This window comes from Falco naumanni, chromosome 7 (genome assembly GCF_017639655.2).
Source record: "Falco naumanni isolate bFalNau1 chromosome 7, bFalNau1.pat, whole genome shotgun sequence".
NCBI classification, from domain to species: Eukaryota; Metazoa; Chordata; class Aves; order Falconiformes; family Falconidae; genus Falco; species Falco naumanni.
The window spans coordinates 28,785,514-28,811,966 of NC_054060.1; the positions used below are offsets into that span (position 1 = coordinate 28,785,514).

General features: G+C 46.7%; 1 protein-coding gene across 9 annotated transcripts in view; it reads left to right on the forward strand.

The window, feature by feature from the left end:
• Window positions 1-1,428: 1,428 nt before the first annotated feature.
• The window catches only part of CEP170B (centrosomal protein 170B), a 60,267-nt gene continuing 35,242 nt past the window's right edge, over window positions 1,429-26,453 (forward strand). For all 9 annotated transcript variants that reach the window (XM_040601233.1, XM_040601234.1, XM_040601239.1 and 6 more), the window contains exons 1-6: window positions 1,429-1,519; window positions 2,978-3,113; window positions 15,432-15,521; window positions 18,623-18,701; window positions 21,607-21,665; window positions 23,018-23,156. In XM_040601233.1, the coding sequence (XP_040457167.1) occupies window positions 3,009-3,113; window positions 15,432-15,521; window positions 18,623-18,701; window positions 21,607-21,665; window positions 23,018-23,156 (472 nt within the window). In that variant the 5' untranslated portion in view covers window positions 1,429-1,519; window positions 2,978-3,008. The remainder of the gene's footprint in view (window positions 1,520-2,977; window positions 3,114-15,431; window positions 15,522-18,622; window positions 18,702-21,606; window positions 21,666-23,017; window positions 23,157-26,453) is intronic.

Sequence of the window (26,453 nt, forward strand, 5' to 3'; positions counted from 1 at the left end):
GCTGCAAGGGTGTGGTGCTGCCACCAAGGAGATACCAAGAGCACTCCAATAAAACATAGATGCTGCAGCCTCAGCCAGCTTTGAAGCCTTTGAAGATAATCACGCCTTGAAATCACCCTGGGGCATGATGTATTTGCCAGGGAAGAAGGCAGTAATACTATTGATTAAATAATAACAAAGTCCTACTGCTCTTCAGAAAGAGGAGTAGTGTTTTCCTTCCCTCCTCATGGTCCTACTGCAACCCTCTTTGACCTTCTCGGCTCCTCAGCCTTGCAGTAAGGTTGTAAGGCTAGGAGAGGGTGCATGGAGCAGCGTTGCAATCAGACTGCCCCCAGAAAGTGGCATACCGGACCTGGGGTTTCCATGCCATCAGACTTTATTAAGGTTACATCCTGGGCCAAAATTCCAAATGACAGCATAGAAGACACAAGGGAAGCTCCTGCAGCTGACTGAGAAACGATACACAACACCAAATGTACACTGTACAAATGCAAAGACACCTTTTCAGCTGCAATATGAGCCTGGGGAAACGTTACTACAAACTTGCTGTCTTCCTGTAGCCTTCCTCCAGTGGCTTGTGCCAGCTGGGACCAGAGAGACGGTGTGAAGCTGCTGCTGTTCGCAGCTCCACTGACTTCTGCAGGAGCTGGGGGCTTGAAAAAGCTTTTGAATTGTCCAGTAGTTGGATCTGTTACCACCAGAGATACTCAAGTCTTCCTCCCGATGGGAAAAAGAAGTCGTCATTGCTCTCTGCGCTTACTGCTCTTTGGGAATTTTCTAGTTACCTACAACTGACAAGTACTGATAAAATGGAGCATCCTTTCACAGTATCAGCCTGGGGCTCTTGCTCCATGGTTGGATCCTCGAGATGGATTTGGCGCTGCCAACCATCAGGTGCCACTCTGCAAGAGGGCCCGAGGGATGGGCGCCAACCTGCCCTCCGAAGCCCAGGGGCGAGTGAGAGCGAAGCGGCTGGTGCTGGGGGTCACTGGGACGAAGCGGCTGGTGCTGGGGGTCACTGGGACAAAGCGGCTGGTGCTGGGGGTCACTGGGGCGGGAGGCCAGCCTGCTGCCAGGGCTCACTCCAGCGGCTACCGGAGGCGCCAGCTCCTGCCCTGCCACCTTGCTCTCGCCTGCGGGGCCTGCCAGGGTCGGGGGCAGCCGCACCCCGGGCGGAGGTGCCATGAGGCTGCCTGAGGGACCTGCGCCGGGCAGCCGCGGCCCAGAGACCCCGGCAGCCTCTGCCGCACCTGCCCGCCAGGGGCCGGCCCCGGGGGGAGCTGGGCGGGCGGAGGCCGTGGCCGGGCGGAGGCCGGGCGGCCCGATGGGCCCGGGCAGCGCCGCGGCGGGGGAGGCGGCCGGGCCGCGGCCGGGCCCGGGGCTGGAGCCGCCTCCTGACGTCGGGAACCTGCCGCGCGGGGGCGGGGCGGGGCGGGCGCCGGGAGCGGCCCGCGGGGCAGGCAGAGCCGGCTGGCGGGGCGCGGCGCCCGGCCTGCCACCGCGCCGAGGGCCGCAGCAGGTAGGGCGGCGGGCGGCTCTCCGCCGCACCGGGCGGGGGGGGGCGGGCGGGCGCCGGCGGACAAAGGGCCGGGCCCGCCCCGCGCGGGAGGGACGCGGCACCGCACCTGGCCCGCCGCGGCCCTCGGCTGCTGCCCACCCGCCCTGGCGGCGAGCGCGGCCCGGCCGGCGGCCCTGGGGAGGAGGCCGGGCAGCCCCGCAGCCCGGCTCGGGGCGGGGCTGAGGCGGCCGCGGGGCTCGGCCGGCGGCTCCCGGTTCCCCTCCCCGGGCGCTTTGTCGCCGTTTCCCCGGCAGGGCCGGGCGCGGCGTGGCGGGGGCCGCTGGTGTGACGCCCCAGCGGGACGGAGTCCCGCACCGCCGGCTCCCACGGCGGGTTTGCGTGTCCGCAGCGACAGAGAGGGGTGCGGGGTGTGCGGTCCGCTCCCCTGCCCCCCGCCGGGGGAGGCCGTGCATCCTTCCGGCGGGTGTCACCTGCGCTCCCCGCGGCCACTGGGGCGGGCAGGCCGGGGAACGCCGCGCAGGGCGGATGAGATGGAGCTCTCCCTCCCTCGGTGCATTCCGGAATGCAGCTTCGATCCGGGGAGGTGGGTGAGGGGAAGGGGAGCGCCTGCTGCGTGCCGCTTGGTTTTCCTTCGGCCGGGAACAGGCGACATGACGGGAGGGGAGGCCGCGGGCCCGGCTGCAGCCCCCCAGCACCCGCAGGGATCCCCCATCAGCGCTGCCCCCGCAGGTTACAGCCGCCTGCTGGGGGGAGGAGAGGGGCCGCACACCGACCCCTCGCTGGGAGCTGTGGCCGGTGTGTCCCGGCCTGGAGCAGCAGCCTGCCTTGGGGCCAGACCAGTTCGTAGGGTGAGGGAGGCAGGAAGGATCTGTGGGCTCCCGACTTCGTATCAGCGTGGAAGTGGGATGAGCAATAGGGAGGCTGTTCTCCTCCCAGCGTGGTGTAACCGCTCCTGGGAGTGTGCTGGGAAAGGTTGGAGGAGCCGGGTTGTGTCACCTCACCGATGTGCTGGTCCTCATCTTTGATGATGGGGGAAGCTCAAGCTGTGATTCGTGCACAGAGCTAGCAACAAGGAAATGTTCTGGAAAAGAGGTTGTCTTGGTTTTTTTTGTTGGTGTCGTGTCCCCCCCCCCCCCCCCCCCCCCCCCCCCTTCATAACTTCTTTGATTGGATTCAGCTGCATGCTATGGGGTTTTTTTAACAATGCATTTTTCAGGCCCTTGCTCTTTGCTGTGGGAATATTTATTTTCAGGGCTGCAGAGCTCCTACACGTGGCACATGGACAGCAGATCCTGGCACACTTCACAACTGCTTGTTGCCATGAGAAATTTAAGACATGAATGTGAAGTGCAAGAGGCAGCGCTGGGTCCCATGGCACAGGGAAATCTGGGAACTGCAGCTATGCACTGGTGTACTTCTACACTTCATTAATAGCTCATGTGGTTTTTTTGTGTTTAGGATGTGTAAAGATTAAGTGCCAAGCGCCAGAATGAGCGTGACTTCGTGGTTCTTGGTGAGCAGCACTGGCATTCGCCATCGGCTCCCTCGGGAGATGATATTTGTTGGCAGAGATGACTGTGAACTGATGCTCCAGGTAACATGGCTTTTTTGTTATTTTTTCTGAAGATGCAGATGTGAATGTAACGCTGGGAATCTGTCAAGATGTTGCGTACTTTCTTCAATGACATCTTTTAAAAGGAACTTCCTTTTTTATGTTGTCTGTGGTTTCCAAGAAGATATAATATGTTTGTGAAAGTGCAAGTGAGGTTTCTTTCAAGTTGCCATGTCATCAGATAGATAGGAGCTCTAGTGGTAGGAGACTAATCAAATAGATTAACCAAATAGAGTAACTATAATGATGCTACTAGTAGTAAGCAAAGACAGACCATTTTGCCCTGATCTGTGATTATGCTGTGTTTTTTGTAGCTTTTAATACATCCACTGTGGACTAGTACATGCAAACTGAATGGGGGCAGGGTTTTTTTATTAAATTGTCGGTGCTTGTGCCTCTCACTTAAGTTTGTGAGAAACTAGGTGTTTTGGTGGGGTGAGTAAGGTGGTGACCTCTTCCCAAAGTAACTGTGTCACTTGGGCAAATCTGCAGTTAGTTCTTCCCTTACCAGCATGTGTCTCTGCTGGACCTAGTCCAACGTGTGTGAAGTGTTGACTGTGGTCTGATGTTTGACAGCATTATGTAGTGGATGTCACTCCAAACAAAGGGAGCTGGAATCTTGTAGAGCTTGTGACAGCAGCAGTTTAGCTCAGGAATTTGTAGAAGCTCAGAGTTAAATTAGTGTTTCTGCTAGACCCACCCATGGCATGAGTACTTCAATGCAAAAAAAACGTTTGATTGCACCTGCCTGTCCCCCATTTGTCCCTTTACAAAGGTGGCAAATGTTGGTGGCAAAATTAGGAAGCTGCCTGTACAATGGGGACTCCCCTCTCATAACTTCCACTGCTAGCCTGGTCACAGGTATGTCCTAAATGCTTTGCTGATGATCTACCAAGCAGCATGTGTTTGTAGTCGCTGCAGGGATTTTCTATGATACGTTAGCAGGAGGTCTGTTTAGGGTTTAGAAGTTCTTGTACGAGGTGTACTTGGAAGGTAAGATATTGTCATTACAACTAATGAAATGTTAGTGACCACAAAAGGAGAGCCTGCAGTTGGCAGTGAATGGCATGGCTGTGCTGCAGTGGCAGAGTCTGAAGCATACTCCTGTTTAACAGCAGATCGTTTGGGTTTTTCCATGAATCACACTAACTTTTATTTCATGTTTCTACGTGTCTGGCTCGCGAGGCCTGTTGTCGCGACGGAGGGAAGACACAGTCACTCAATATGAGTGATCAGCAGACTTCGTTTATTGTCCCTTACAGTCACCTTTTATGCCTTGTCATAATTAGCTCATACATATTACAAAAGTTAAGCTCATTATTGGTTAGTTGCCTAAATACCAAGCCCGCCCCTAGTTTCTTTTCTGTAGTTATCTGTTCCCACCTGTAACATTCTTTTCCCACCGGGATCTTCCTGTTATTGTGTAACAAGAACAGCCAAGGATAGTGTATTTTTGCTTTACTTCAGATAAGCTGAGAGCGATGTGCATTTTTGTCCAGCCAGCTGGACTATGTCTATGTGACTCTTTTCAGCTAGCCAGTTATCCACAGCCTGTAAAGGTGAGACATTAAAAATGTTCTGATATTTTTTGTAAGTCTGCATTTGACTGCTCAGAAACCTGATGGCTGTGTTCTTTCATGGCTTGGAGGGAGAAAACATACACAGTGGCCTTGGTTTCCAAAACCAGCCTATGTTTTAGGGTACCCTTCATAATACCTTTTGAAGGTACCTGAGAATTTTTCTTACTGTCAGGGTTCAGCACTCTCAGTCACATATCTCATGTTGTGCACACTAAAATAAAAGTACCCAAATATCAGTTATGCTTAATATGCATTGCTTGTTTCTTTGGTTATTTATGGGGTTAACTGGACAGTATAGGTTGTAAGCCAGTCCATACCACACGGAGTATTTCAAACTTCTTTGTAAGTCTGAGCTGGCTCGTCAATGTTGTGTGTGGACTAGCAACCTTGTGATGCTCTACATTTGCCGTGCCCTTTTTTACACTGAATTGAGATTCCTGGAGGAGCCAGCAGTATCTGTGGGAGTGAAGCGGTTTTATTTGGGGGCTTATAGGTGGTGGTGACATTAAAGGAGGTTTTCATTATTTCAGCAGAGTGAAGGTGCTGGATTGTCCCAGCTGTGTATGTTCATGGGGTGAGTTATGTGTGATCCTTTATAAACATATTAGTTTACTATCTCTAGTAAGAAAGCTTTTTGTAGGATCACATGTAACTCGCATGTAAGGTTTTATTTTGAACAGCACAGCACATTGTTTTCCTAGCTATTTGCTTATAAAGATGTTTTCCAGAGCTACCTTGGGCTCCAAATGAGATGACTGTAGTAAGACTCGGTGCAAAAGAGGAACAGTGAGCAGAGACTTGATACCCAAGCAAAACTGTGTGTGAGCAGATGGAGGATGAGATCTAAAAATAGATTTTTCTCCTACTGTGACAGGCCATGTCACAAAATCATTGTGCAGACTGGCACAGTCATTTGTCTTGGGGAAAGCTTAAGAAGCAGGGCAGTTATCAGAGCAGATGGACAGAGCTCTTGTGACAGACAGTGTTTGCACCTGTAGTATTTCTGTGGTACTGACACTGAAACTGTACATTCACCACACAATTATTTTGCTTATGTATTTCAAAATATTGGCATTTAATCCCTTAAAGCGCACAACTGGGATCACACTGGCAGTGTCTGGGGCATGGACCAGATGACCTGGTTGGTGTTTTTTTGTCTCTAAAACTGTTACTGCTTAGTGATTTCATCGTGATCAGCTTTATAGTTCCCTGTTGAGACTGTGTGCATTAGACGGTGTGCAAACATATGACACAGAGATAACCCTTGTCCTGGAGGTCTCATTTTACTGTTTTAGGAGTGTCTTGTTCTTTCATCTTAGAACTGTTGTCTCAGGGTATCAGGTCCCTAAACAGCAAAAAATGATGGCTTTGTCACCAGACGATCCAGCTTTAGTTTTGCCTGTGTTTACTTATTTCGTACAGGTTAACTTAGATTTGCTTTCTGGTTAACGAAGAGGTGAAGGAAACCAGAGTCTTTAAGCTTCAAATTAAGTAGGTTTCATAGTGGGGAAACATAATCTACCTTGAAATCTTCTATACCTACTAAGAGGATTAGAAATACTTTAAATGTTTTTGCAGCACTGTAAAGCTTCTAGTACAAATAAATGCAAGATTTACATTGGGTTTGAATATCAATGCATGGGTGAAAATGCCATGTAGTGTAGCTTGGAATGCACAGTGTTGTTACGCAGAGTTATGGACTCAGTTCTGCCCTTTTTCTGAGGAATAGTGCTTGATTTCTTCAGCAGTCTCACTGGCTCCCTTCAGGTGACAGTCAGCAAACAGCAGGAGTGTGGAAATCTAGACCTTCATTAACTTGTGCTAGCGTGTTTTTTCTCTGTGGAGCTTGGTGGTGGTAGGAAGTAATTCTCTGAAAAGGTCTTACTTTTCTCTAAACCAAAAATACGAGGGGTTTTGGACAGCCTTGAACAAAGAAATTCCCTCCCCCCTCCCCCTTGGGAAATACAGTTGCCATTTTTATCAGCTTTGATCATTTGCTTAATGTGATGGATGTTTACTTGGAGGACAAACATTTTGCAAACTTAAAATTTTTACTTAACCATTAAAACCTTCTCCAATGCCCCTAAACAAAGCATCTTTTGCATTTTTGCTAAATGTAAATATTTAACAGAAGGGAAAGCAGGTCATGATTTCCCAGTTTTTGTTTGGGAGAGAAATGTTTACTGGAAGATCTGGGAAAGCAAAGTGTTTAACCACTGCTCCCTTGAGTATTTCCCTCTCTTTAGAACAGCGGTTTGGGCATGCTATTGTCCTGTGCTGAGTGAGTTTGCACATGTGAGTGTGGGTTACAGCAGCAGTAGGTACAGATGGCGTGATTCTTTTGTGTTTTATGCCTTTGTCCTGTGTGCCTTTTAAGACAGCTTGACACTTCGTATCAGGAGACACTGTTTTCAATTGCTTGTAACTCCGCTAAACATTGTAACTCTTTAGGGTGAGAGTTTATTTTCTAGGCATCTGTTTTGGGGAGTGTGGTCCGGATGTGATCAGCTCCCTTCTTCAATCTTTGCTGTGAGCAACTGTGAGAAAATGCCATTTTTGTCATGTAAACTATTTGAAAGTATGTTTAACATGTTCTTTGAAGTTCTGGTGCTGTTGAGCTGAGGGGTGATGCTCTTGATGGTTTTCAAGAGTGAATGCCTAGGTCAGGGGTGATTCCCCGCCCCGCCCCCCCCCCCCCCCCCCCCCCCCCCCCCCCCCCCCCGTCAATAATCTAAATGTGTTTGACCAAATTCCAAGTCTTTGAAAAAAGTTGGGAGCTTGCATGTGGTCTGCAGGGACTTGTTTGATACTATTGTCTTCAGTCATATTTCATATGGGAGAGAAGTCGGTGAGGGGATCGACTGGAGGACGGAACTGTCGTAGGTCAGGCAAAGAGGAACTAGGTGAAGGGATGCACAGGGCTGGGGTTTAGATGTAAGAGCAATGGCACTAGATTAGATCAGGGTGCATCTAGCTCTGTATCCCTGACTCAGACAGTGGTCAAAGCAGCTGTCAAGGAAAGTGCGAGAGCAAGCCAAGAGTATAATGATACTTCCAGAGTACTAGCTTAACCTCTTGACCTGTGTTTCAGGAAGCTAGAGGCCAGATCTTTGCATCTGTTTGTTGGATTTCTACTCTGTAAAGTCTCGCCAGGAGATAAAGATTTGGCTGAACAGTGAGGCACAGCAAGGAGTTGTGTCATTTGTGAAGAGTGAGAGGAGGAGCAGTAGAACTTGAAGAAGTGGAGGGTGGTGCATATAGGGCAGAAGCTATTCAGTGTGGGGAAAGAGGGCGTTACAGGACGTGAGCATCTCCCTTAGGCCTGAGATGGGTAAAGACTTGCTTTTATTCTGATATCAGCAGAAGCTGTGAAAGCTACTAGCCAAGCATCTGTCACTGGTCCATATGGGACATTGTATGCTGCTTATGGTATCAGTTAGTTCAAGTGGTAGAGGCTTGTGAGCTGAACATACAAGTTCATTTTGCTGGTGAATCAGATAAATGAATAGACATTTTCGTTTGGTTGGTTTTTTGGTGGTTTTTTTTTTTTTTTTTTTTTTCAGCCTGCTTTGGTAAAAAGCTTGGGAATTACAAGCATTCTAGGCACTGAAGGAACATTCTTACGGCTGCTAAGTCAACTGTTTATAACTGCAGAGCAGTTACGATGTACCAGTGTGAAGATTGCCTGTATAATCACGCTCTTGCCTGTGTGTATATAGGCATGAAGATGCAATCTGTTATTGTGTCATTACTGGATATTTTTTCCCTGCAGGATCTGTTTAGTGTTTGGTACGCAGGGTGCACGGCACACTGCAAATAATACACACAGAGTTCACCATTGCACTGTATGTGACATCTGATCACATTCAGGTTTCATTGACCTGATGTATCCTACCTTCCCTAGGCCGCACTTAAGAATATGATGTCTCCTCTATGTAGTTAGTAAGTGTATACATAAATAAGTGCAGATAGGTGTGGTGTAGTTTGTCTACACCATTATGCTGGGAGGAAGCAGATGGTGTGAACTTGGTAGATTATCTTTTTCCTGGTACTACTTGGTGAACTGGCTGGGGTGCAGAAGTCGTATCTCTCCACCACTCAGGTATGTGCTGCGTTGGGAGCTCCCAGCAGAAGCCATGGGGAATCTTTGCTGCCTTTTGTGCCCTGATCTCCTTCCCCATGGAAGTGCAGGGCTGAAGTTGGAAGCTGTAGTTGGTGACAGGGCAGTACCCTGCCTGTGCTGTTTTGCTGCACTTATCCAAGGGGTGTAAACCAGCACCTAAGTTAGTCCCTGGGCGTTGGGAACTGCTGAGAGTCATTCATTAGGTGTCACAAGGGAAGTAGGTGTCTCACAGGCAGAAGGGAAAGGATCTAGCCTTGGGAATGTTCTGCATTTTGACAGGTAGTGTTTCTAGGTGCTTGGGCAGCAGCTGTGGGAGGAAGGATGCACATCCCGTATTTCCAGGCCTAGAGTTGTTTTTTTGGCTCTCACCTCTCCCATTGTTTTCTGTTAATGTGCAGTTGATGGGAGTATTATGATGACTGATGAAATGTGGGTTGAGGAGGCTGGAGGCATGGCAGGACTGGCGAACCTGGGAGGGGGAGGGTTCATTGCTGGAGGCAGGGTAGGGAGAGAGGTGATGGTGGCACTGCAGACAGGTGGTTATTAAGAGTGAGAGGGCTGCAAGTGGGTAGCAAGGTGCTGGGAGCCTGGCCTGTGGAGGGAGGGTTTGTCCCTCTTAGGAGTGGGCAGAGAAAAAAGGGCCCCTTCAACATCTGAAATCCTGATCCAGGCACTAACATGCAGCTCGGCTGCACTATAGAAATTCAGGCTTCTGTCCCACCGAAGATGATGCTTTTCCACACCTCCTGTGCAGCCATGTAAAACAAAGGGAAAGCCTGCAGTCAGGATCTGACCCTGCGTCAATTGAACTGGTGCTCTACTTTGGGAAAGGGGAACCAGCAAGCAAAACCACATTTTACCCCAAAATGACAGCTTAAGTTTTTGTGGGAACTATGCCAGCCTCCAAATCCCTTTGCCAAGCTGTGGAGATTACAGTTTCATTTTCCTGGGGGATTTCTCTTTTGTTCAGTGCCTTATTTTTTGCATGAATACTTGGGCCTTGGTCCTGCCACAGATCTGCTAAGCCCACGATCTTGATGCCAGCAAAGCTGAAAGCAGGAGCCTGTGCAGCTTGGGAGCTGTAAAGTGAGTCCAGCCCTGGGATGAGGTGGCTGCACTTGCTGGAGAGACATTTGTCTGCTTCGGCAGAGTCATTTAGGAATGGGCAGCACACACTCCTGGGAGCGATCAGGCTGCCTCCTGTGGGGGTGTCACGCTTGCAACTAGCCTGCGGCAGGACGATGCATGCACCAAGATTCCGGAAAAATACTGAAGTGGCCAGTATACACAACTCTGAAATGCATTGTGGTGAAAAAGGGAAACTCAGTGTTCTTATTTGCCATTAAATGTTGTGTGGGTTTTCACTTCTGAGGAGCAAAAATTGTGTTTCAGGCCAGAATGCAAGGAATTTGGGCTTTTTTGTTGTGTGGGGGTGTTTTGTGGTTTTGGTTTGGGTTTTTTTTGTTGGTTTTATTTAAATTGGGCTTTCTCTGTCTCCCTTCTAAACTGGGATGCTAAGAGAGGTTTGTATTTCCTTACTGGGACACTTGTGCAGAGCACAGTACTGGCAGAAATGTAACCTGTTCACTATGGAAAGTATTTGAGCAAATGTTTATTGTGCGTTGCCACCAGAATGCTGCAGTTATCTTGTGCCAGACGTGCACAACAGACTGCAGCGAGGAATAGGGAAACTGCTCTCATTTGTTTATTTTATCTCCAATACCATGATGCCTTGTGGTACTGGCAAGGCTGAGGTCCAAATCTCAACCCCGAGCAGTAGGTTTTTGCCCATGGTAATTCTCCTGGGGAAGAAGCAGCAGCATCTGTATCTATGTAGACAGCTGAGCTGTGTCTGCTTCCCGGCCCTGTGGGGAAACCCAGGCTGTCTGGCTGTATTTCTTTTCCTGCCTTCCTAAGCAGGTCTTGTTTCCTTGTGGGTTTTGCTTGGCATCGCTGCAGCTTGTGCTTTCATCCTGAGTGCCTTGTTATCAAGTATCAGACCCTGCACCAAACACAAAGCTGTAGGGTATCTGCAGCACATGTAGCCAGCGTGATACGTGCCTCGGTGGAGAGTCCTGTGCGCTTCTGAAGCTGCTTTTGCTGCTTCCGTGCTAAGCAGGGGCTTTTGCTGATTTGGTGTGCAGTTTCAAGAATCACAAGCGAGCTGCATGACTGATTAGAGGCTGATGATCCAAGATGTTGGTGCTAGTATGGGACTGGCAGACCCAGAGATGCCATTCCTATCTGTGATTTGGTCTATCTACTTAATATGATCTTGGAAGAAGGAAGAGCTGTAAAATACCTCTGTCTTCAGATACGTGCTGCATGTGCATTTTGTCTGCTAGGTATTTAAAATATGATACATTGTAGGTAGTATGACGGAGAAGTAGGACAGCCTTATATTAGGAAGTGATTTGAATGTCTGGAAATGCAAGCCCTGGATGAGCTTAATGTAGTGACAAATCAGTGTCCATGTTTTCCCTTTGGAGAAGTGTAAATGCTGTTAATTACAAAAGCATGCATTGTTTTTTCTCAAGAGTTGTTTTCTTTTGGCAACAGGTCCAATGTTGGGACATGGTGAGAGTGCTGTGTTCTTCCTTCATTCCCAGCCTCTTGGGAGTCTGGCCTAATTTCTTACCTGCAGATCACTAGTGCTTAGGAGGATATTTCCCTTCCTTGCCTTCTTTTCCCCTTCTCAGTCTCATCTGAGGTGTCCCAGCTCTGGTTTTGTTGTTTGGATCCAAGCAGAATCTCAGTGATCCTTGGCATAACTCAGGAGTGCTGATCACCCCGTCACAAGTGCTTTTCTGGTGAAAATGATTGACTGCTAGGGTGTACTGGTTACTGTCTGCTTTTGATGTCTGGATATAGGCACTTCAGGTTTTTTAACGCTTTATTGGAAATTCATGTTTTTTTCGGCTTGTACCCCTGTGTCCCCTCCTGATAGATGGATCAGTCTTGCCTTTTGGTGTGATGGTTGTGATTGTAAGCAAAGCTCAGTACTTGGTGCAAGTGTGCATTTAAGCTAGGGAGCCCTCTTATATTTGTGATTCAGTCGACTTAATTGCCGCTTTTCAATTTATAGATGCCCAAGGTCTTCACAGCAGAGTTGCAGACAGTTGGGAGCTCTGCACCCATGGGGCTGCTCTTAATATGTGTCGACTCAGGCTTAAATAATTTTCTGTGACTCGGTGGGTCATGCATTAGAAACCACTGGGCTGAAGTGACTTCTGCAGGACTGTTCCTGGGCTCTTGGCTGCTACCAGTCTGCAAACTGGTTAGTCAATTCTTGGGAAGTGGGATGCTCCTCTCTGAGAACAAAAGCACAGTCAGCTGCTGGGTTGCTGCTGTCACAGCACACAAGAGTGGTTTATGTTAAATGTGACCGATGTTGAAATAAACCACACCTCTGTTCTCAAGTAAGAGTGACCTTTGGCAAGTCTACATCAAAATAAATAAGGTGTGATTTTAGTTATTTTAAGTTGAGTTTCCTTGGAGACAGGCCCTTAGGAACTCGTGCTGCCAGTTTCTATGATGTTTGCTGGTTTAATATAAACAAAACTAAGAAAATTCCTCTCTTCTGTAAAATTTTATGCTTTTGTGGAGAAGTACGATCTGTGTAACAGTTTGCTGTATTCCTGGGGTGCTCTTTAAATTGATTCTGAGAAGTTGTATCAAGACCGTGGGTGAGATTTTGCATATTGTTTTGATTCCTTTTGCTAAGAGCTGTCTCAAACACAGCTGAATCTTCGTTGGAAGATGGGAAGTTTTGGCATAAATTAGTTCCTTTGGTGACCTCTTCCTGCTTTTATGTATCACGCTGCTGGAATGTGTCTCTGCTCCCCTGTGATGACCCTTGTGTGGTTTGGAACCCCTGAGTGGCTGTAGTCAGCTGTTGTAGAATACAGCAGCCCAAAGGCTGTGCTGACTTACATCAGGGTCAGATGCAGGGCAAATTGAATTTCTGGGAGACAGCTGGTTCCCAGAAATAAACCCTTTTTAAAATGACCTGTGATACATTTAAAATCAGATACCAGAGAAAATGTACCCTAATTTTTTGTCTGGATGAACCTTTTGGGGTGGAAGCCTTTCTGCCTTTGGAATGGGGCTAGAGGGATTGTTCTGCCTTTAAAACCTGTTAATCTTTAAATGAGTGTCTATGACATGCTTTAAAAAGCTGAAGCAAACACTTCTGCAGCAGTTAATCAATATTCCCTCACATCCCATTGGGAACAGTGATGCCCACACATTTGGGTAGGAGAGGTATGAGTGAAGATCTTGCATCTGTGCTGTGCAGGCAGGACCCCTGTGTGCAGTTGCCTTTGAGTCCAGCAGGCTGGAATGTAGTTATCTGAGTGCCCATGGATGGGGAAAGGGGATTTCTACCCATGCTGTGAGCAGGGACTTTCTCCCACCTCTGCTTTGTTGGCAAGGTGCAGCGAGCCCTCCAGGAACCCCAGCCCACGTCAGTGCCCAGTTGTGGGAATGGACCTGAGCGGGAAGGGTGGTGGAAAGACACCCTTTTGCATCTTCCCAAAGGGTGTGAGTGACCATGTGGTGTGTCAGGTACAACCCCAGCTTGTGTGGCATCAGCTGCTGCAATACCACGAGGCAGCGGCTGGAGACATTCCCATCCTCAGGGCCCTGTGCTGAGGTGTACATCCCTCAACTGTCCTTACCTGGACCATCCTCACCTTGCAGTGCGCATACCTGCCACAGCCACTCGGGCAATTGCACATTGGACTGAGGGGCTGTATCTAACTTGCATAGTAAGAGGGAGACACAGCAGCTTTGCACTGCAAATGCTTAAGACCTGCCCCTAGCTTGAGGTCGGCATCAGACACTACGCGTGGGCATTTGTATGAGGGTGAGAGGTTTGTGTGTGCCCCTTCGGGGAGGGAATTGCTGTGCGACACTGCCCACGTTCCGGGCTCAGCACAGCAGGAGATACAAGTGGAGTGTCCCCAGCTGCGTTGTCTCTACCTGTTGTTAGGTTTTTTTCGGGAGCATTTGCTGTCCGAGCAGCACCAGTTGGGCAGCAAAACAAAGCGCTGCTTCTTTGTCCATCTGGGACTCATGTGAGCTGACAACTTGTAAATTCAGCAGCGTATGGATAACTATATTAGCGAGACAGCTAGAGGCTTGGAGTCACCTGCCCCTCTCCTGACTGCCTCTGCCTGCAGTGGCATGTCGTGAATGGCGTGAGGGACATCGCAAGGTGGAAGGGCAGTCTTCTGGCCAAGTATGTGCTTGCTCCGTATTGGTACTTCAGGGTTATCCTGGAGGACGGGTCTCCTCGGCTGACATATGCTCTGCAGGGGGAGGAGGTACCATTTATCAGCTGTTAGGATATTACCAATGTGCTTGGCATTGGCAGGGGTAGGAGAAATTCCTGCAAATGGTAGCAGTTTTTTCTGGAAAAGCTTCTGTATTTTCACCAAGGAATTCCCCTGAAACAATCTTTGCCTCTGCACGCTTGCAAGGAAGTAGACAGTGGCTTGCTGAGAGTGGTGCTGTGGAAACCGGCGTGTTTATAGTTCGGAAAAGGGAAGGGATTTTCACAGAGAACTTGTTGGTTGATGCCCAGGAAAAGGAGGATTAGTTGATTTAGAGCCTGGCTTGCCCCCTTACTCGGGTAGCACATCCTACCCTCCCCTGGCCTGAGATACCAGGGAGGTCACAGTGTCATGTGCCTGTGCTGATGCACACTGTTCCAGTGGCCGGTTGAGGTCAACTATAGCAAGAATTAAAGTTATGAGAGGCAGTAGGTTTAAATACAGACAGTCTGGTGTCTTTATAGCTGTAACATGCCATATTTGAAAATTATTCAGATTTTTTTCTAACACTACTACCTCAGAAGTCTGGCGCTATTCCTGCTAAAGTGTCGTCTTCTGTTTTGAAGATGAAGTGTATTTGGTACTTGTGCATTGTGGCAAAGCCAGTGGAACCAAATCACTGTCCAGTTCAGTGTTCTCCAACCTAGCTTTAAATTTGAATTTTCCTGGAGTTGCTTTCTTTCTCATCCCAAGTTTACTAACCTCCTTCCAACTTGAAAAACATCCTAGAATTTAAATCAACTCCAGGACCTAATGCTGGGAACAGTCTATATTGTTGTGAATACATTTGGTTTGTAACTTAAAAAAAAGTTTTCTTCCTATTTTTCAAAGTGAAAAAAAATCATCCCAAATAGGAATGTCCCCAGTGATGAGGCCACCAGCTTCTGCTGGTGAAAAGTGGAGCTCTTCTAGTTAGCACTGGCTGAGATCCTGCCCCCAGGCTTTCAGTTTGACTGGTTTTGTTTTTGGTGTGTATTGATATAACTTATTGAAATTATGGTGTAGACTTGACAGCCTGCAGTGATTTTGCGCCCCCCCCCCCCCCCCGAGTATTGTCTTTAGTGAGCTGTTTAAACGACCATGGAAGCATTTGCTGTTTAGCCTTTGGTTATTTATAGCAGTAAATAATATTTAATCCTTCTTGCTTTCCCCCTCTCTCTCCTTACCCTATATCAAGTTAGTTTAATGTCTAAATGTTGCTTTGATTAACAGTGTCTCTTATGCCTGACCGGTCTCACGTTCACTGTGCTTTCATTGCCAGTCCCGCAGTGTCGATAAGCAGCATGCTGTAATCAACTATGACAAGGAGAAAGATGAGCACTGGGTGAAGGATCTTGGGAGCTTAAATGGCGTAAGTAGCAAACCTCCGCAAACCTCCTGGCTGATGCAGGTGATCACGCGGCGTGCTGAGTCTGCAAGCACTTGTGCACTTACTTAATTCTACTGTTAGACCTTTTTGGGTCATTGCAACTGTTGGCATCAGTTAAGCTAAACATATGTAATTATTTGCAAGACCTGAGATGGAGGTCATGTAGCATCTCATCTTTGAAGAGGAAAGCTTTGGTAAATATTGTATTTCTTTTTCCTTTTCTTCTGATGTCCTTGCAGAATGCTTCAGGGCTCACAAAATCATAGAGCCTCTTGCAAAAGAGAAGGAAATAAGTTGAGTCTCATTTTGGGGGATGTTAATGTTAAACTGGTGAAGATTCTGGAGCAGCTGTTCAGCATGAGCAGGGTGACCTTTTGGCAATTCAGTTGTCAGCGCATGCAGTGATTTATGGGATGATGAGACATTTACTTTCTTTGGGGAGAAACTATTTAAAATCACCTTTTTTTAATAGTAAAAATTGCTTTTTTGCCTGCCTTGGGCCTGGTTTGTGTGAAGACTGAGGTATAATGTGAACCCAGAACAGGGAGCTGAGCCTGCTACAATCTTAACCCTTGCCATGGTTCTAATTCATGCAGTGGTAGTAGGCAGCTCGGTGAGGGCTCTGTCTGCCCGCCTCAATTCAGTGATTTTTAAATACACCATAGTAGTTAAAACTATCCTAATGCCATAGCATGCCTCTTTTTTGGCTGTTTCTTCATACCAGTGGAGCTATTCCTCTGCTGGAGCAGGTCTAAGCTAGATTCACATAATTGTCTTCGCAGTAGGGGTTTTACTGCAGTCATTGTTTTGGGCTCGGAAGCAGAAGCCTTCCACCTTCACAACCACAAAAGCACAAGATGAACCCAGAAACTTGTACAAAAGCAGCAGCTAAAGCAGACCTCAATTGTTCTGCCTTTTCTGGTGTCTGAAAAGAGCAAGAATGAGTGTTAATCCTTCTCAGCCTAACAGCTGAAGACACAGAGCCCTGCTGAAATGGGAGTATTTCTGGTAAGTGGCCTGGGCTCTAGATGGATCTCTGGTTCAAAACCTGTGGTATTTGACTCGTGGTGGTAAAATAACAGCTGAAAATTCTGGTTGCAAGAGAGGGAAGGCTTGTACTACTAATTCTTTTCTACTTTGACATGCTAAAGAATATGATTTTACAACGTTTTAATAATAGGCATGCTCAGAGAGTCCGTGGAGTAAAAGGAGTTGTAGCAGTGCCTGTCTTCTGCAGCTGGTCAAACACACTTCTGTTGGAGGAGGCTGTTGTGGCCAAACTGAATTTATTTTGCATGAAAGGAACATGGGTCCTTACCTGAAAATTTTCATGAAAACTTGTTTTCCCCCCCAAAACTAAGGAAGTAACTTCAGAGGGCCTTGATTTTTAATTCCATTTTCAGGATTTGCTTTTAGTTTGTATTTACTTCATGGCTTGTCAACAGTGCATTATATGGCTTTGCTGGATAATCTGGTTCATATTAATTGTCAAAATGTTTTGTATTGTTTTTATTATAATGTTCAGCTGATTCTGCAGTCTATTAAGGGTCTTTGGTTTTGAAGGTAGTGTTTCTGTCTGCAGTAAGCAGTTTCCTTGGGTTATTTCATTTGAAGTAACCATAGATGCATAAGTAACATCATCAAAAAGGGTTTTCTTGCAGGCTTTTGTTTTGCAGAAGAGTCAGCAAATAATTATTCCTGTTTTGGATCTCACTGTTGTCGAATTTTTAAATATTAAAAAATTTCATGCAAATAGGAATTTCATGCCTTTTAACCAGCTTCACTGCTTTTATTCTGAAATTACAGGCCTGTTCCCCAGCTCTTCTGTAAATTGCCAGGAAACTGGGGGCTGTTGTCTGCTGAGGTTCTAGCTTCCTGCTCTAGCATTTATTTTTTCCCCTGTGGTTAATAATTGTTTTTATCATGCTTGTTTGCCTTGGCTGAGGTGAGAAGCCAGAAAAAGACTGCTTCATTGGTGAAAGCATGTAAATTCATTTCCTAGCATAATTTTGATTCATCAGAGCATAGGTGCATTTGTATTGAGGCTACAAAGACTCAGCAGCGGGTTCCTGGTCTGTGAGGCTGGGTGAATCCCACCTTGGGAGGCAGGGTGACTCCTGGTGTCCGTGACTGCCCCAGAAGCAGCTGAGTGCCTAATCCCCATCAGCATGCTGGTGCTTCTTCAACTGACTTCCTGATTTATTTTTATTTGGCCCAGGTTTTTACAAACGTACATGGTTTATTTGTGAAGGATGTCCGTGAGTGCTTGATTCATTCCTCCATTGTTCTGCAAGAATTGTTCCTTAGGAGGTCCCCTCGGACAGTCGGCATGTGAGACATCAAAGATACTTGTTCACAGCTATGAAGTACTTTTTTTTTTTTTTTTTTTTTTTTTTTTTTGCACCTTTGTAAGGGTAACTTAGTTTCTTTGGGCCCCAGTTAACTGCCTGGAGCACAGGAAAAATGAGTATGTGAATCCTTTGTGCAAGAGGCTTGTTGTACTGATAATATGGTGCCTTGGACAATGTATCATCAGACATCACAGGGATGCTACTGCAAATGCTTGTTTTCCTATGCATTTTCATTTCCCCCTTCCTCTGTGATAGGCTTTGCTTGTTAAGTTAGCAGGCCTTGGGGCTGACACTAGTCTTGTTTGACATCCAGCGGAAAGCTGATTCCCAGCTCACTAATTAGAGTATGAGTTGCACCGTTTGCTGCTCTTGCTGGTTGTGAAGGGTGGAAGAGAGCCGAGAGCACCTGAAGTTCCTAACTTCAGGCACCTCATTTATGTATTCCAAGTTGGGGACTAAAATTTCATTTGCAGTTGATGGAAAGGTAAATCTTCCTAGAGGTCCCTTCAGCATCTTGCTTTGAAGCATAATTGGGGTGCTCTTAACTTGCCCATGGGAGCTACTTGCCAGTGTTGATTTTTTTCTAGGCAACTTAGCTCCTCGCCTGGCTGACTTTGTGCTAGTGCACCCTCAGTTCCTTGGGCCTGGTTGCCCTTCAGGAGCCCAGTCCATCTGAGATGCATCACCTTGATACCACCAGTCAAAAAACATTCCTGTGTTTCTTTCCTGCAGACGTTTGTCAATGATGTGAGGATTCCTGACCAGAAGTACATCACCCTAAAACTGAATGATGTCATTCGCTTCGGCTACGATATCCTTCTCGTCTGAAGAGGGAGTGAGATGTGGTCTTTGATTGGGTTTTGTGTTGGTTGCTGCATGGAGAATTAACAGCGCTAGTTGTGACTAATGAGTAAGGGTGTTTGTTTTGCCTCCTGGAGCCTTTGGATGGCTCTTTACCAGGTGGAGAAACAAAAGCTTAAGAGCATATTAGGCATGATGCCTGCTACCTTCATTGGACTTTGAATCGGGCCCTGCACTGGCAGTACTAACTGTGGAGGTAGTGACTGTGAAGGTGCCTCTTCAGTCCCTTTCTAGGGAAGGGTTGAGGTTTTTTCTTTTTATTTGTATGGTAACTAGCTGGTATGAGTTGGGGAGCAAACATATTTCATATGCTTTTGTATGACCTAACATATTCCTATTTTTTTTCATCCAGCTTGGGTGTTTTCGTTAATTTCACCCAAATGCTTGTTTTTCAGACAATTTGCAGGTCTTCAGCCTTAGACATTTAGCTCTGGGGCTTGTGGTCAGACCTTTGACTCTGTATGGAATGAAATTTGCCCGTGCAAATTGCTTCTGTCAGAAAATGTGAGAGTCAATCTGTAAATTTCACCTCTATTGAGGGAGGCTAGACTGCAGTTACTGCTTTGTTTAGAGAGTCACAAATCCTGCTAGTGTCTGCTAAAACACCTTTGCCTCCATCCCTTTCCTTTATATCCTGATGTGGCTGTATGACTGGCTACAAGCATAGATGTTGGAATGACTTTCAGAGCCTGCAGAGCAACAGTGGTAAGTAGGGGTTCCTATTGCTGCCTTTACACGTGATCTAATCCTTTTTTTTTTTTTTTTTTCCACTTTTTTTCAGTTGCTTCTATCTGCCAAACTTTACCCACTCAGGCTTAATTTAGAAGTAGCAAGTATCTTCTCCAGGTTTCTTCTTTCTTTTGTGGGGAAGTTTCAGTTAAAACAGTCCAGACATTTCTGAGACTAAAGGCAAAGACTATGTTTTACCAGTGTTGGGGAGGAAGTGACTGGCTGGAAAACTCTTGTGCATCCTTGACCCCAAAGTCACGTTCTTGTGCCTTTTGTTGTTCCCATGATAATCAGTTTTGCTTGCCATGCTGTAGCTTTTGAAATACTCAAAACCTTGCTGGAGCCCAGAGGGCTGAAGCAGTGAGGAGAGGTTGAGCATTCCTGGTCTTTTAGGGGTCTGGCTGCCTCCGCTCTAAGTAGCGACAGTGCAGGAACACTCACTGTTGCAACAGGGATGCTTAAACTGATGTGTGTGCAATCCTGGATCTGCTGGAAAAGGTGGCTTTCTAGGCCTTGTGTTACATCATACTTCTGGTCTTGGTCTTGTGCTGTCTTTTTGCATTTTAAAAATAACAAATCCTTGCTTCACAGTGGTATTTCTTTTTTTCTTAAAGGGAGGTAGTTGCTGAATCTTAAAAAAAAAAAAAAAGCAGATTATCTGCCTTCAGATCAGTATTTGAATGGGGTGCAGCTGAGTGTTCAGGCATACATGGTGGGGAGAGATACTGAGTGCTGCCCAATAAAAGAGCACAGTGTTCTGGGATCAGGTCATTAAAGGTGACATCTCAGTGTGCATGTGATGAAGCCTGTTACAGTCCCATCGGCAGCCCCAGTTCTAGCTTTTCTTGACTTTGCGGTTTTGCAAATGTATTTTTGATGTAGCTGGTCATGTGTCTTCTGGTCTCTAGATGCGTGGGGAAGCTTGTAGATTTGCTGTGAACCCCAGTCTAGCGAAGGCATAAACCAGCGCCTAGAGCATGGGTAGGTTTTAATGGCTGCAATACAGGTTTAAACTTTTTGTATAGAAAGCAGTTCTAAGCACTAAGCAGCTGAGTTGGAAGTGCTTAGTCCTGCAGCCCTTACATGGATATTCATGTGCAATGAATGATTGCATTTATGAATTAATGGAATTTATTGCCCTCAGCAGGAAAACTTCAAAGAATGTAGGTTTTAGTCATCTTTTTACTTCTGCATAGTTGCCATGGCAGTTAAAATCTCTTCCACCCCTTTGCTGCTTCAGTGCCAGTCCTTTTAGCAGCGCTTTGTGTACCACGTTAAGCTCAGTGTGGATGACAGCATCTCCTGAGGTCTCAGTCTGCTCTGCGCTGTTGCATGAGAGCGTTTGTCTCTTTTCCATTTACAGTTTCACTTACAGACTGTGCAGAGTTTCCCTGCTATGCCAGTATCACTTGGTTTATTTTTAGTCTAACATTTTCCATCTTTCCTTTTTCCTCCCCTTTGCTCTGATTGGTTTGTTGATGATGACATTGCCAGATGCTTCCCCCCCCCCCCCCCCCCCCCCCCGCAGTGTTGCTGAGGATTATTGCTGAGGCTCAACCATGTTGAACTCCTCCCTTCCTAATAGGTCACAGCAGCTCATGACCTGATTTACTTTTCATCTCAGAAGCTGCACTGGCTGAAAGGCCTTGGCAGGGCAAGAGAGCACCATAGTCCCAGGCATCACCATCCCCAGCAGGGAGCTGAACTCTGCTGTTCACTTGTCCAGAGCATGCAAGAATGCCCTATCTTGGCCAGGATACCATGGGAAGAGAGTGGTTTGCCTGGAGCTGCCAACCAGGTGGAGAGGAACGGGGTGTGCATTGAGTCAGGGGTCTGGTTGCTCCCCTGGGTCCTGCACGGAGCTGCTGGTGCTCCTCCAGGCTTCTTCTGCCCTGCTCCCCTTGTCTGCCACCCTTCAGTTGGCGTGGGTCTGGGCAGCAGAAGCGATTGCACGCTGTCTTGCAAAACATGCATGACAAAGGCCATGGTGGGATACAGCGCAGGCAACTTTTAGTACGTATTTTAAGGTTCTCTGGTTTTGTGATCTTGGTTTTTTTCCATGATTAAATGCTAGATTTTTCTGTCCATCTCCAATTCCTTTGCCATTTCCTTAATGAGTTCTGTACATTCAAACATGTACGTCCTGGAACAAATTCAACACAAAGTCCCAGAAGAAGCATTAAAGGTAAGGGTGTCTGGATGCAGGTGCATTTTTTTAAAAAATTTTTTTAAGTGCTCTAGTAATGGTCAAGCAAACAGAAATATTAAAATTCTCTTGACAGCAATGAAATGTTCTATAGTGTGAGTCTGTCTTTGGATTGGGACTTAATAAGACCTTACTTTGAGGGATACATTTCCGAGTTATCTCAGCTCTGATCTCTGTTATCCCTGTGCTAATATGTAATGAAGTTATTTATGATTTTATGACTACCAACAAAAAAAAAATTACTAAAGCTGTAATGTATTAAAGAACAGCCAGCACATTAACTTGTGGGTGAAGCACAGCAGAACTTGTTCCCTCTGAGAAGTGGAGTGCAGATGCTTTTTTCTGAGCATGGTGACTTAGGCCAGCTCCATCACACTTCCTCCAGCAGGCTTAAGTTTTCTTAATTTATTCCTGTATATCATCTCATTTTTGCCTTCAAGCTTCCAGTGTTTTTACTTACTGAATTGTCCTCTGAGTGAGGCCTTCTTTAAACAAAGGGTTCAGTAACAAGTATGAGCATCTGCTTAGCTAAGGCAGAAAAGCAACTCCCTCTAGGAAGAAAGCTGTCACGTTCAGCTGAGGGACTTGGGCTATCAGTGCCAAGCATCACCTGCCTCCTGGCTAGCAGATACTGTCGGTTTAGCCCTGGTTCCACGTTTAAGACTTGGAGGGAATTGGAAATGTAACAGCTAGAATTGGGCACATGATTCATTGAATTTACTTAGGGGTAATCTGGATGGGTATGCCCTTTTATTATTTTACTTGTAATAAACCCACTTTTAAATAGCTCATTTACTATGTTAATGTGTGAAGCCTGTTTTAAGGCAGAATCACTTTCCTAGCTGGAGAGAGCGTTTGGAGAGAAATAATTAAGATATATTTTAATTGTCTCTGCTGAAAAACTGAGATAATGCAAATGAGCACCCTGAAAGAATTTATAATGTTGCTTTAAGAACAAAGGGGATTTTAGGATTTGAATCCTGAATGGAAAACGGCCTACGTTCTGTTTCTTCTTGGTTTGTTCTTTAAAGGGTTTCCTAATTAGCTGTTTTGCAGAACTAACTCACAGTGACCTTCTAGTGAACTAGAATTGTCACTTAGTCTTCCAAACGGGGTACTTGCAAACCTCTCAGCTGGCCTTTCTGCTGTTCTGTAGCCTCTACTCAGGTCTCTTTTTTTTTTTTTTTTTTTTTTTTTTTTTTTTTTTGGTAGAAGTTAGCTGCGCTATTTGTCTGTGTGTGATCTGTTTGTGGGGGAAAGGTGGTTTATCTTTTACATGGGCTAGTATACAGATCACAGGGGCACGCTGCAACTGTTGCTTGTTTCTGCAGCATGAGAAGTATACCAGCCAACTTCAGATGAATTACAAAGGCACAGCAATCAAGAGGGCGGAGCAGCCCATGGAACACGGTGTCTATACTGAGTCCCCACAAGCGAAGCTGGAGAAAGGAGAGAGGAAAGCAATTACAGGTACTTGCTCTGGAACCAGTTAATCAAGATTCAGAACAAACTGCGGCTCAGCCCTGCACGGGGTCGTGGTTCTGATGGTACAGTATTGTGGGTTGCATCTAGGAGCAGTTCCAGAAGGGTCCTTTTTCTAATCCTCTGAGTATTCCAGAGTCTCAGTTTTTGGAGATTCAGCCTCCAAAAAAAAGGATCAGCTGGTGTGATGGCTCAAGCATGCCTTGTTGCAGTGTGTGTGCTGGAGAACCTGTGGGCTGAGCAGGTTTGGTAAGTTCTTTGGCACCTGTCTGGTCTATTTTTAATTTCCTAACCATGAGCTGGTGTTTGAACAGAGACGGTGACTCAGAGTAGAAAGCGTGTGGCTGCTGTGGTATGATGCTGACAGGCAGGGGAAGAAGCAACAAGCCTTTTTTAAAAAAAAGCTCTGTATGGTCTTGAATGACTGTATTTCCTAACGTGCCAAGATGTGGGATTGAAACTGACTGCCAAAGTGGGAGACATTTGCTCCAGGTTCACTGTTCCCCAGCTGCAAACCTTTTCCATTTGAAAAATTCCTACTGTTCTCCATTTCTTTACCCACTGCTGCCTTCCTTTAATGACCCTTTGTCAAACTTGCTTCCTCCCCATTCCCTGTCGTGGTGGACCAAGACCTCCCAAGCAGTCTTGTCTCACCTAGCTTCCTATCTCCTGTACGTACACTGCCCTGGCAGGTTCTCCCCAGTTCTGCTCAGTTATCAGCCGGTGGTCTTCTAGAGCTTGGTGATGCATGGGAGGAACAAATGCAGTTTTAAACCATCCCAGTGATGGATGTCTGCCAGAGGTGGTCTTGTGGCACCGGAATGGCAGAGCGATTGGAAAGCTTTAGGGTTAGCAGAGAGACTGCGCATGGGGTCTCTTGGAGGAAAAAGCAGGAAGGTGAGTGGAAGGAAGGAGATTAGCAAGTAAAAGAGTGAGGCAGCATCTTGTGTCAGGTGACCTAGAGATAGATACAGCAGCTTTCTGGAAAAGGGTACAACTTCGGGTAAAAGCTGTTAAGGCTTTGTGTGGAGTGAGTTGGCTGACCTTAATCTCCCATGTATTGTCTCTATTAAAATCCCTCTAAGCTGACATAGTGTACTAAAACAGTGCAATTTTTCTCCCTGGTTTTGTTGTTGCCTCCAGCTCTATGTGAAAGTACATGCACATGCACCCCTGTGCCCAGCTACCGTTTTCCGCACCTTTTTTTGTGTTGCTTTAGCTGTGTCTGTGTGTCACCTTCCCCCATGGATGTGGCATTTGTGACACTGCCTCGCAAGCGCTCAGTTAAAGGGATGAAGCTGGTGATGATTAACCATGATACCGTGGAGGACGGGAAGAGGGGAACCTCACAGAGAGGAGCGCTCTCCAGTTGCCTTTCAAGGGTCACAGGATTTTTGAAAAGCGTTGGCAGTAACTGGGCCACTTTGCCAGTAAATGGAGCCAGTTTGCGTTTGCTGCTGCCTGGTTGCATGAACATTCTCATTTTTATTCTTGCCACCTTCCAAAACACACTCTGGATGATTTTAACCTACAGAGAATAAGTGGTTGATATTTGGAACACCTTCAAAGTCAGGACGTTGACTCTTCAGCAAGGTGACCCATTTCTCTAGCGGGTGGTTTGCAGGGCTGCGTTATGTTTCTGTCACTGGTGGGCACTAGGTCTAAGGCAAAAAGGACTGTGAGTACTTACTGGGGGCCGGTGCTGAAGTATGTCACATGCAGTGGGACTGACAAACACACAAAAATCTGTGAAGTGCTGCTAACCCCACAGAATGATGGAGGAATTCAGGGCTTTGTTAAAAGTATTTTGCTGGAGTGGACTGAAGCTTGTGGAAGCAAGAGAGGGAGCCTGAGCATTAAATCAGTGCCTCCCTCCAAAAAGCACCTGTCACATGAGCAGGATGATCAGTGAGTCCCTTTTTTGTCTGCGATGTGACTAATTCACCTTGTCTTCAGCTGCACACATGCACAGTTTCTCCTTGGTTGCTTGGAGGAGTGGCAGCAATTTAGCATGATTAGTGGAAAGAAGAATGTAGGTTTTCTTACAGGGAGTGGGCTTGCTTAGTGGCAGCAGTAAGAGGCTTTGGGGAAAGAGCTGTTTTGCTAAGCCTGTAGGTATTTAGGAATTTGCATTGACTAATTAAAGCAAGGTCTGGGGTGACAAAAGCCTTTAGAAGGATCGCTTCCCAGGGCCTGAGTGGAAAAGAGGCAGAGGGAATGCAAGCTTTCAGGGAAGAGGTTTAAGAAAACAATGTGAACAATTAGAGCTGCTTAGAAATGGGAGGGAGGTGAGGGGCTGAGGATAAAGAGACCCAGTGGAGTGAATGGGAAACAGCCATTTAGCCTTTATGCGGTTGAACTTGCCAGCTTTCGGGTGTATGTTTCTTCTAAGCAGAAAATCATCAGTCTTTGTGAAATACTTGAAGCAAGAAGCTTGGTAAGCCCTATGGGTTGGACATGGATATGAATAAGAAAAGTGCCCCCATTTCAGCTAGTTAATGCTAAAAATAGCCATCAGCTCTTAGGTTGAAAGCCTTAAGTGATCAGGCCAGGTACAGCCTTGAACTGAGCAGATTTTAAGACTGTCACGATCCCCATCTGTTGCTACCTGAGTTGAGGTACTGGATGAGATAAGCTACTTTGTGGTCTTCTGTTCTCAACACAGTTAATCCTCAGGCTGATCTTAATTTACTTTTTTTTTTTTTTTTGTGTAAAGCCCTCACAGGCTGATGGGACTAGCTAAGGCTGAATGTGATGACTAATCTCTGAATAACTGCTGCAGGCCCGAGTTTCCAGGGGTGGAGGTTGCTTGTAGTGTCCAGCTGAAATGGGCATCACCTGCAGGAGCGGGACTTGAGCTTCTCCTGGGATCTGTGAAATAGATTTGCTCACCAGGTTAGCGTCTGTGCCATTAGGGAGTCCTCTCAACATTGTGGCCAACTTGAAAGTCTTGTTGGTGTGTGGGGCTGAGGTCAGCAGGCAGCATGGACAGAGGCAGTGGGAGTTGTGCCCAGTTGTGAAGTGGTTTCCATGGTCCTTGGCTGCTTTCCCCATGAGATCATGGTAATAGCTATTTAGACACACAGCTCTACCCTAGCCTTTAATTTAGGGGAGTGGTGATGGTGTATTTGTTTTGCTTCTGAGCTAGGATGGTGGTACCTGCAGCATGTTAAAGATTTGACCGTGTAATTAATATAAATAGATTTGTGATTATCAGTCTGATTTGAAAGCCTCTGGGATCTGTGTATGTTCACAGCAGGTACAAAAGATCAGGGCTTAGGTTAG